Source organism: Suricata suricatta, chromosome 1 (assembly GCF_006229205.1).
Source record: "Suricata suricatta isolate VVHF042 chromosome 1, meerkat_22Aug2017_6uvM2_HiC, whole genome shotgun sequence".
Taxonomy (NCBI): Eukaryota; Metazoa; Chordata; class Mammalia; order Carnivora; family Herpestidae; genus Suricata; species Suricata suricatta.
This window is the reverse complement of record NC_043700.1, coordinates 6,949,014-6,960,558: the sequence shown is the minus strand read 5'-3', so window position 1 is coordinate 6,960,558 and position 11,545 is coordinate 6,949,014. Positions and strand designations below refer to the sequence as shown.

The 11,545-nt window shown below is 41.6% G+C and overlaps 1 protein-coding gene and 1 long non-coding RNA gene across 3 annotated transcripts in view; one reads left to right on the top strand and one right to left on the bottom strand.

The window, feature by feature from the left end:
• The window catches only part of LOC115287538, a 35,120-nt gene extending 31,166 nt beyond the window's left edge, over nt 1-3,954 (bottom strand). Inside the window, exon 1 of the long non-coding RNA XR_003906529.1 lies at nt 3,778-3,954. This is a non-coding gene — a long non-coding RNA (uncharacterized LOC115287538). The remainder of the gene's footprint in view (nt 1-3,777) is intronic.
• A 160-nt stretch (nt 3,955-4,114) lies between these two features.
• Nucleotides 4,115-11,545, top strand: part of SPATA4 (spermatogenesis associated 4) — a 17,637-nt gene continuing 10,206 nt past the window's right edge. For both annotated transcript variants that reach the window (XM_029934030.1, XM_029934038.1), the window contains exons 1-5: nt 4,115-4,338; nt 5,210-5,339; nt 5,713-5,831; nt 5,941-6,161; nt 9,406-9,522. In XM_029934030.1, the coding sequence (XP_029789890.1) occupies nt 4,121-4,338; nt 5,210-5,339; nt 5,713-5,831; nt 5,941-6,161; nt 9,406-9,522 (805 nt within the window). In that variant the 5' untranslated portion in view covers nt 4,115-4,120. The remainder of the gene's footprint in view (nt 4,339-5,209; nt 5,340-5,712; nt 5,832-5,940; nt 6,162-9,405; nt 9,523-11,545) is intronic.

The window sequence follows — 11,545 nt, the reverse complement described above, 5'->3', positions numbered from 1 at the left end:
ATCATGACCTGAGCCAAAGCCAGACGCTCAACCGACTGAGCCACCCAGGTGCCCCAGATATGTTTTTCAAAACATTTTTGGTGTCTAAGAGGCTTACACTGTAGGTACAAATTTTATAAAGCACAGATTCAGGTGCATAAAAGCCAACTTCATCCTTCTCAGAGAACTTTACGTGTATCCCGAGCTTCCCTGTCATCCCCTGAAATCTGGCCACTTTGGGGTAAACTCATTCGATTCAGTGCTTTCTCAGTCTCTCAGGTACACTCCTCAGATGAACGCTGTTAATGCTAGTCTTTTTCTTCCCACCCCAGTGGGAAGTTCTTTCTGGGGTGGCATCTGAATTCCAAAAGATTGTGTGAAACCCACTTTTCGGTGGGAGTGTTCACTGGCCAGAGTGTGTCCCCCAGAAGACTCCTGTGTCCGAGGAACAAGTATAGACAGCCATCAGGACAGACCACAAGGGGCCTTTACAAGGAAGTTCACAGTGGGAGAGTCAGAGAGCATACTAGATTCTCGCTGAACTTGCCTCCTGCCTTTGCCCCTGCTGTTCCCTCTGCCTGGAACACTCGCTCCGTCTGCTACCTTGTCATGGCTGTATATCCGCCTCGCACTAGCTCAGAAATTCCGCTTCCACTCTGAGCTGCAAGTAGCCTCCTGTTTGAGAACACTTTGTTTCTTGTTCAACAAAGATCGCTATGGAGTAAAACTCTCTGAATAGGTGATCCATCAAAAACCACCCCTGACCTTGAAGGCTGTCTGGCTTGTGTGGACTGACCTTGAGGGCTATCTGACTTGTGCAGAAGCTGGGTGGATCTTGCAGGGTCACTGCGGATCACTGCAAACTTGCTCAGGCAGTAACTCCGATTGTAGCCAGTTTTTTGTTTCTTTATTGGAAATATCTTTACTGGAATAAGTCACCACTATCCTAGCAAATGTTATGCCCTTCCTGATCTGGGAAGTACTTTTCCCCTCTGTAACAATCTGCAAGAAGCACCAAAAGTAGTTTGCTTTTATTTAGTAGGACCGATCGTGCGCGCTCATGATCTTGCCGTAGGGTCAGATCGGCTTTCTTGCTCTCTGCCACAAGATCAGTAGAGGGCTTGGAGTGTCTTCACACCCCACCGAACATCACACTTTCCATCTAGACCTTATGCCTTAGTAAAGAAGCAGGTGAACTAGTGGTAAAGGGAACCCCGCTCCTCCTATAAAAGCAAGTAGCTCTCAGCATCCAGTCAGGAAGACGGGAGTAACTACACAACTTAAACAGCAGGAATTTAATCTCAGGACCTGGGTAAACAGATGCCGGCGGACTGAAAAACTAAAATGGGGCCACCAAATGAACAGAAACAGACGATTCGGGAAGCAATTGCCACTGCTCCTGCTAGAGAACACATTTAAGAAGTGAGGGTTGTGAGAGCAGAAAACTCCGAGGGGAAGTTCTGTGGAATGACTTTTGAAGGGTGAGAGTACACAGCTGGCGCCAACTCTTGAGGAGCTCAAAGGCACGGTGCCAGAGTAAAATCCGGGGATCTTTAAGGAGGGCCACTTCTCAGGACTTGCAAAACGTCTGAGCCAGTGTGATGAAATCTCCAGGAGAGCTAACTTTGGCGACCCAGCCAGCTGCCCCTTGCCAGGTTAGGCTTTGTTGCTGTGGCAACAGCCCGTGAATGCCAGCAGAGGGGGATCAGCACGTGCCCTTACCCACCCCCACCTCCCTCCTGGCCTCTCTCTCTCTATCTCCCCCTGTTGGCAACATTTAATAAAGCTTTTAGCAAAGGAGCAATCACAGGGTGGTGTTAGAGGAGCTAAATATAGAAGAGTGTGTTTGAAACAGAGACAGATCTGCTTGACAACTGGCACATTTATTACAGGAAAGTTCTAACCCTCAGCAAATCCGTGCTCAATTTGGCCCCAATCTGTAACCCTAATCTACCTCCTGGGCTCTTATCACCTAAACCTTGGGTTACCACTCATGCTAAAGCCTAAACACTTTCCCTGACCCTAATACTCATTAAAAACCTCACATATGGGGGTGCCTGGGTGGCTCAGTCGGTTAAGCGTCAAGCATCAGCCTCTTGATCTCATGGTTCGTGGGTTTGGGGCCCACGGGCTTGTGCCCCATGTTTGAGCACGTATGGAGCCTGCCTGGGATTCTCTCTCTCCCTCCTTCACTCTGCCCCTCCTCTGTGCTTTTTCTCTCAAAATAAACAAACTTAATTTAAAAAAAACCCCAATAACCTATCACATATTACATCATCTATGCTTTGGCTCCCAGGTAGTGATTCTGTGTGGAACTGTCCCCATTCTCCCGTCCCACAGATTTCCATGATTGTCTTGGAAACAATTTATCCTTACTGAAACCTTACTATGTGCGGCACACTCTTCTAGGCTCTTTGAATATTTAACTTTTTAATTTAATCCTTAACACAACCCTCTAAGGTAAACCCTACTTATTTCCACCTTTTAGACATTTTATAGCTTGCCCAAAGTCACATAACTAATAAAAAGTAGAGCTGGTCCTCCAATGCCTCTGTCATAAACAATTTAAAACACTGCCTTACAAAATCCAAATCAAATGTCACCTTCTCTCAAAGGACTCCTAGCGTCCCTCAATCCAAATTACATGCTTCCTCCCGGATACTAATATATTTTTACCATGGCAGAACCTTTCGGTGTACATGATCTTTTCACTGGTATTTATATCTGTGTACCTTCTATAAATAATCTAGCGCAGAGCTGCCTAATACAACACCCTGCAATGATAGTGTCGGATCTGTGCTGACAATGTAGGCAGCCACTAGCCACACGTGGATGCCGAACAGGTGAAATGTAGTATGTGTCACTCATTTTAGTCTATTTTATTTAAATTTATATATAAACAGCCACATGTGGCTAGTGGCTACCATATTGGATCGTGAAGATGGAGCAGATAACACAGCTCAGAATGGTTCTTCAAAACAAGTTCCCTGACCGAATGACTCATGCGTGAGAAACTTCATTGGGCAAAAAGAAAACACTTCCATAGCTTCGTTTTTCTCTTTCAAACCGTATACAGACTCACACTGGTTTACTTTATTATTATTTTCTAATGTTTATTTATTTTCAAGAGAGAGAGAGACAGAGCATGAGTGGGAGAGGGTCAGAGAGAGGGAGACACAGAATTCGAAGCAGGCTCCAGGCTCTGAGCTGTCAGTGCAGAGCAGGATGCAGGACTTGAACCCACAGACTGAGAGATCATGACCTGAGCCGAAGTCTCATTCTTAACTGAGCCATGCAGGTGCCCTGTGGTTTACTTTATTAATACACATATATCTGAATAAACATGCCACAAAAGATTATATAGCTCCACTATCAAGATCTAGCCCATATTTTATCTTGCAATAACAGGTATGTACATGCCACACTGGTGTCTTTTTGCATAACTTTTCAAAGAATTTTAATAAACTTGTGTATTTAATTTGTAACTGTCAATGCTACGTTTTTTCCCTCTGCATTGTTGCTGATAAATCCCAAGTAACTAGGTCAGTGCCTGGCACATACTAGGGATTCAGGTAATTGTTGAAAGAATGAATCATATACCAGGGCTTCTCTGTGAAAGGTGAAAACTTACATACTATTTTCGAGTATTATGTAATTTTTATAAAGAATGTAACAACTAAGGAAATTGGTTAAGTTTGTAGATGTTAGACATTTATTCATTTTAATTTTGAACATTTTTTTTCTTTGGCCTTTTGGAGCAAATACTCTATCATTTCCAATTTCTAAACAAAAACTGACCTTGTCTTCTGGAAGCTTCTCACATCCTCAAAATGCTTGACTGACAAAAGGCCTTTGGCTGGGCTGAATCCATAAAATCTAAAAAGTACGTTATAAGGGCAAAGGATTTGGAGCGAAGCTCTAAGTTGGTTAGAAGAGAGGTTAACTTCAACCAAGACTGGGGCCAGAAACCGCACCGCCCCGAGCGTCAGTTCCCCAAACCCGGGAGAACGCCAGGCCCAGGGCCCGCCCCCGCAGAAGCCCCGCCCCAGAGGCTCCGCCCCCGCAGAAGCCCCGCCCCAGAGGCTCCGCCCCCAGGCCCCGGCTCCGCCCCGCCCGCTGCCATAGAAACCCAGAAAGCGACATGACTGCCGCCGGCCCCGGAGGAAGGCTTTTGACTCTGCCGGCGGCAGCCCCACCAAAGTCGGCGTCACGTTCGCTACAGCCAGCAGCTCCCATCCGAGGGAAGCCTAAAAAATGTGTGGTCTATCCGCACCCACCGAAGAGCTCCCGCCTGTCTCCGTCGGTTCTGCGCTGGCTGCAGGGCCTGGATCTCACCTTCTTCCCCAGGAACGTCAACAGGTGCCAGAGCAAGCCGCCTAGGCGGGCGCCGGGGGCTAGCAGCCCGGGGACCCGCCGACCACTCGGTCGCCTCGCCTGCCCCGCCGAGGGGCAGGACGCAGACTGCCTACTCAGCCTTGTTTAGGTTTCAGACCCAGACCCCCAGACCCCCGCTCCCCTCCACGCCACGCGCGCACGCCCACCCCCACCCCCCCACAACACCCCTTCTTTTAGCGATGAGGCCTGGAAAGTACATGATGAAGCACTCATTTATTATTTTATCCATTCAATCAATCATTATATCTTAGACTTGAGCTAATATACAATGCCTTGGTGACTACAAAAAAAATATTAAGATAGTCAAGGCTCACTCTTTAGAGACACTGGACATTAATAATCGTGGGGATCAGTTTACCCTCCGGATGGCATCTAGCTTTTTCAATCAGGGATTGAAAAAAGTTGCTGCTTAACCGCAGTCACCCAGAACTTAACGGGCAGTTAGTGTCTGCTCTGGGAATGTGAGCTAATTTGCATAAAGATGAAGACCATGACTTTTTTGCAGTCAAGGACTCTGGTTTACTAATTTCAATATTCCTTAATAAAGACATGCCTAAAATTTTCACTGTGCATCAGAATCACCTAGGGATCTTGTTAAAATGCAAATTCAATACAAATTAATAGTCTGGGTTCATAAGAAGAACACCAAAGCCTTTGGTGTGTTTCTAATCTTATCAAAATTCTATTCCATAGCAGGTCCTCGTTAGAGCAATGATCCAAACAAAACTAATTTTATAAGTTATTTGCTGCCAGTGTAGAATATTAAAATGGTGTTGATTATAAAAAAATGCAAACTGTAAAAGTAACATTTTATTTCTTTAATACCATTAATCAGGGATTTTTCAAATGGCTTCCTGATTGCAGAAATATTCACTGTATATTACCCCAGGGACCTTAAATTGACATCCTTTCAAAATGGAACTTCTCTGAAAGTCAAGTTGGCTAACTGGGCACAGTTGGAGAAGGTAAATTAGCAGTCACTGATACTTCATTAAGAAGTTTGTGTTTTAAATTGTATACTCCTGATGTTGTGGATTACACACACGTGTGTGTGTGTGTGTGTGTGTGTGTGTGTGTGTCGTAGCCATGAAGCTGACATTGGAAAGAATGTTATTAAAGTTTGTCATGAGTCACTTATGAAACTCAGCATACTCATTTCAAATTGGAATGGGATAGAATGGTTCGTTTTCTTGCTGAACAATAGTATCTTTTCATAAACATATTAAAATTTTAAAAAGTTAGTTGAGAGACAAAAAAGGGGGTTAAGGTCAATACATAGTAATCGAAGATTTTTACAGAATGTCTTATAATGAAAATACTTTCTTTCTACTATCAAAGTTCCTGGCAAGAAAAAGACTTAAATTACCTAAGGAGCTAATCCATGGAACAATTCACTGCAAAGTCGGAGTACCTGAAATATTAGTACAAGAGATTTATACTTTGTTAACACATAGAGAGTAAGTCGTTTGGGATTTTCTCATGATACAACTTAATCTGAACATTTGATAATATAAATGTCATTGTTAAGATGTGGCTCATCAACAGTATTTTGTTTTTTATTTCCAGAATTAAAAGCATCCGGGATGACCTTGTGAATTTCACAGACTACAGTTACCAGATGCGTTTGCCGCTGGTTCCTAGGTCTACAGCTTCAAGGGTGATTAAAGATAACATTAGGTTATCAGAGATAAAAAGCAATCCCAACATACTCACCAATGAACTTAAAGCAGAGTTCCTCTGCCTGTTACAAATGATGCAAAGAAAATTAAGCAGAAAACTGAATCCAAGTAAGTTTTCCTTGGACACAGTCAACTGCGTTCTTCCTGACTTAATGAGGCTGTGCTTGAGTACAGAGGAAAGAAAAGCTGACCACTGTCCCACTTCTGCTTTTTCTATTCCTGTTTAAAGAGAAAATGGTTCGCTTATGTTAGCAGTGGAATGATTTATTATCACTGGAGTGGTTTATGTCATACTTTTTTAAGTGAAAGCATGGGTTAACTTAGTATATTAACATTTCTCTTTTTAGAAAAGAGCAAATATGTTCACATAAAATTTTGTGGGAAATAAGTTCAAATATCATTTCAAGTTACTAAAGGGGATGGGAATATTTAAGACTATCAGGATGCAAGTACTTTAGGAAAATCCTGGATTACAATGATTCACTCTCAATGCTGTCCAGACCAAGGTCAGGGTTGTCTGTGGTAGCCTTGGTATGTAGACGGGGTAAGGTGAGGCAGATATCCATAATGGCTGTACCAATTTACATTGCAGCATTTCTGGGAGAATCTCCATATTGCTTCCATGATGGCTGTACCAATTTACATTCCAGCAACAGTAGCGAAGGGTACTCTTTTCTCCCACATCCTCATGAACACTTTTGATATTTTGTCTTTTTTGATAATAGCCATTCTGACAGAGGTATGATGATATATTATTGTGGTTTTGATTGCATTTCCCTGATTATTGATCATCAGTGATGCTGAGCACCTTTTAATATGCCTGTTTGCCATTTGTATATCTTATTTTGAGAAACATCTACTTAGGTCCTTTGCCACATTTTTAATTTGGTTATTTGCTTTGTCTGGTATTGAGTTGTACATTTTGGATATTACTCCCTTATAAAGTATGAAACACTGATGAAGGAAAGAAGACACAAATAAATAGACATCCCATATTCATGGATTAGAAGAATTAATATTGTTAAAATGTCCATACTACCCAATTGATCTATAGAGTCAATGCAAGTGTGAAAAATTTCAATGGCAGTCTAAAGAAATAGAAAAAACACTCCTGAATTCACATGGAATCACAAAAGAACCTGAATACCCAAAGTAATCCTCTGAAAGAAGAACAAAGCTGGAAGCATCACACTTCCTGACTTCAAACTATACTAAGAGAGTAAGGTACTGGCATAAAAACAGACCTATAAACCAATGAAACAGAACAGTGAGCCCAGAAATCAATCCATCCATTTACAGTCACCTGATCTTGAGTAAGGATGCCAGGAAAACACAGTAGGGAAAGAACAATATCCTCAATAATCATGTTGAGAAAATTGGATATCCACTTGCAGAAGAATGAAAGTGGAGTCTTATCTCAAACCCCAAATCAAACCCAAATAGATGAAAAGACTTAAACATAAGACCTGAAACCATACAACAGCTAGAAGAAAACACAGGGGGAAAACTTCTTAGTATTAGTGTTGGCAATGAATTTTTGGAAATGACATCCAAAACACAGGCAACAAAAGCAAAAATAAATATTTGGGATTGTCTCAAACTAAAATGCTTCCCGCATGGAAACAAGAGTGAAAACAGAACCTATAAAATGGGGGGTAAGTGTTTGTAAAGCCTTTATCTGCTAAGTCTCTTGTAAAATCTTAATTTGTCTGCAACTGAAGTGGAGAACAAGCCATCTCAGAACCATTTTTTGAATCGTCTGTTCTTTCCCTACTGAGCTGACATATCCTTATGTCTCAAACGTTTCAAGTTTCTGTGTGTGTCTGGGCCTGTTTCCTATATATATCCCAACTGATTTGTCTCCATGTGTGCAACTCATCTGATCTTCACTACTATGGCTGTAGAGCAAGTGGTGGTACTTGGGAAACAAGCCCTGCCGGTTTTTCCTCTATGAAGCATCCTGCTGCGTGGACCTCTTGATTCCATTCACTGTATGGCGTACTGCTATGTTTGCATTCACATCTATCATGTTATTTTGTGCTCTTTATTTATTCTCTTTTTCTGTTTCACCTATCTTTTCTTCTTTTGGATTGAATTTTTTTGTAAAGACTGTCCGCCCCCCTCCCACTGATTGGGACAACGTTTTATTTCTACTCTTTGTAGTGCCATTCTAGAAATTTTAACATGCAGACTTATCCTCATCTGAAATTCACATCTTTACTCTTTCTCCAACTATAAGGACCCTAAACACTGACGGCCCCTTGTCAGCCCCCTACCACACTTCAGCATTTTAGTTTTGTCACATTATTTTATTTCACACCACAAATCAGATATGATTATTTTTATACAGAATGTTTGTTTATATGTAGTCTGTTTCATCATCGCTGTTACTCACTGGTTCTAGCTGGGGTTAATAGAGCAAAACACAAGTATTTAATCTTTTATTTAAAAGTCCATCCTCACACAGAGTTAACCTGCATGTCTCTTGTCCTCCCTTGAGCTCACTCTCTCTTTGGTCATGGATCACCTCTACCCTTCAGATTCTGGAGTAGTAGTCTGTTATCACCAGTCTTGATCTTTGAGACAGCTGATTTGAAGCTCAAAATCATGAACTGTGATAATTAAAGTTCTGAGGATGTTACTGACCAGAGCTGTATTTAGCATGAACAGAGTCTGGCTGATGAGTAGCAATTACCTTAGACTCTTCTTCAAGCTACAGAGGAGTAAGTAATCTTAAGAAGCACAGGGAAATTGATTTCCAAGTGTGATGGCTTATAGAATTAGTTAATGAGAAATATGGGAAACATGGAAATTATTCTAAGTCTCTACTTTTATAGTATAAACATGTTTGCAAATTAGATACTGCATTTTATTTTTATGAAATATAACCAACATTTCACAAATCATTTAACCCATGGATGACAAAAGTCAATACAGTATTTTCTTCTTAGGGAGAGACAAGCGGGGTACTAGTAATACATTGTATCTTGATCTGGGTGAGGGACACCCCAAGTGTATTCATTCCAAAAACTCATCAAGCTGTAAATAAATAACTTGTTCACTTTTCTGTATACATATTATTAAATAAAAGCTTATCAAAAAAACTAATAGGAACATAAAGATACTGTCTTTAGCTTTAAGGATTTTTTTGAAGTAACTTTTTTAAGGCAACTATTTTGTGCATCAAAGATGTGAACAATGTGGAGAGAGGGTTAATAATCATCATATTCTCCTCACTCTCAGGAATATAACAGAGATCTTTAAAGAATTTGCCTCATTTTAAAATTATGGTGTCTTATTTTGGCACTGGCCAAAGTGAATTTTTAACAGTTTTTGTGTTCCTATTTTTTAGAATGGTTTGAAGTCAAACCAACAGTGGGAGAATTTACTCTTGATCACCTTCCTACCCACATCTCTGAGCGCAAACGTAATTCTCCTATTTCAAGGAAAGAAGCAGCTCCTGTCTTACGTGAGTTGTTGTTGTTGTCTTATTTTTAACTTTTTTACCTGTTAAATGAACTTTTGGTTTCTACTTTGTTCCTTAAATTGTTTTCAAATAGTTAACATGTTGGTCTAGGCATTCAGTCTACGACTGTGTATTGGGTTGGTGGACAGGTGGAGGGCCATGTGGTCTGCTGAGTACCAGTCACGTTGGGGAGGTTTCCAAGCCAGGGTATTCCCCCCTCCCCTAATAAAAAACCCATTTTGGCACTGATTTATCTTTAAAGAGGTGAGTCTGAAATAGGTGAAGCCCAATGGCAGAGCTCAAAGCTCAATTCTCTAGCAGTGGGGGAGGAATCAGTCCTAAGGCAGATATGGATACTTGCATGCCTCAGTTCCCACATTAGCTGCATTACAAGAAGCCCCTTGTTTAAATGCCGGGAGCTCACAAAGTACTTATAGCAGAACAATCCAGAGCCTGTAAGCCAGAGTCAGTCTCCTGCCCTGTTTTTGTAGAGCCCGTAAGTTAAGAATGGTTTTTGCATTTTTAAATGGTTAAAATATACATCAGAAGAAAACTGGCATTTCTGGATGCACCAGCATTACATGAAGTTGAAATTTCCAAGTTCATAAATAAAGCTGTATTGGAACACAGCCAGGCCTGTTGTGTACGCCGTGTCTATGGCTGCTTTTCTGTGACAACAGCAGGGCCGAGTCACTGCCCACAGAGTAGGTTCTAGATTTAGTGAATAAAAATGGATACAACCAGAACCACATTATAATTACGGGGACATGTTGAGGGCATACTTTTATTGGAAATTACTCATTGTTTATCTGAAATTCAAACCTAACTGAGTGTCCATACTTGTTTTTACTGTCAGGCCTTCGATGGAAAATATCTGAGGACCTGTCCTACAAAGCACGATTCTTAGTGTTTAGGGATTTCGTGGGCGGGAGGCACTGGCCTTTGTTTACAAAGGGTCTGGAAAAGCAATGTTAAGATTCCTCCTTTTAAACTTATGATTTCTCAGCACCTTTAATATGCTAATACGCACTGTAAATAGTACAGAGGAGACATACAGAAGGACGTGTTTTCCAAACTCTATTTGATCACACATCACTCTCATTCAGTTTTGTTTGGCTAAAGGCCTCGTAGAAATACCATTTTTCCAAGCACAGTTTTTAATATCTAGACATTAGGCCAGTCCATGAAAACCTCTTTAACTCATCATTTGCCTGAGGCATTGTACTCAGCATGATGGAACTCAACAGAAGTGAATAACGTTTCTATGGGGGAAAAAAAGTATCCATAATTTCACCTTCAGATTCTGGGAACACATCGTCTCCTGCAACCTACCTCAACCTTCCTCCAATAGTAACGCCCACAGTGAAGTCTCCAGCCAGGGTAGCGGCTGAGTCTGGGGGGTGGGGGAGGGGCGGGCCTGCAGGCGGGCTCTGGTGGTTCCCTTGCTTGCCTCTTTCCCCTTATGGCTACTTGGACCTGACTGGGGATGGGTAGGCACATGGCCACTTGCTTTGGGACCTGCAATGAAAAGGCAGGAGGAGGAATGAGAGACCACAGGGCCTCATTCCTGCATGAGAAACAGATGGAAATGATCTATCTATCTATCTATCTACCTACCTACCTATCTATCATCTCTCTATAATGATGTGTACGGATACCTGAAGAGCTGAAGAACTTCCTCATTTCCTTTATCTTTTCAGAAACATTGCAAGGTCACACACAAGGTTTTAGAAATATTATGCTCTCGTTTCAGATCAGAACTCCAGGAAGAGTGGTGTCTTTTTTTTTTTAATGACTGTAACGATGTAGGAACTGCTATACATACCTAACTTCTCCCCTGTTTTAATTCTCTCCGTGCTCTTTTACGAGTCCCTCTCACTCCAGTGGTCTTTCTCCGTCCTTTTCAAAGTGATGGGCTATGCAACACATCACCAGGACAGATCAGGACAGGAGGAAATGTGCTTTTATTATTATCCATTTATGTCTCTCAATCCTGTTCTAGAAACTTGGATCCTCTTAGTACGGG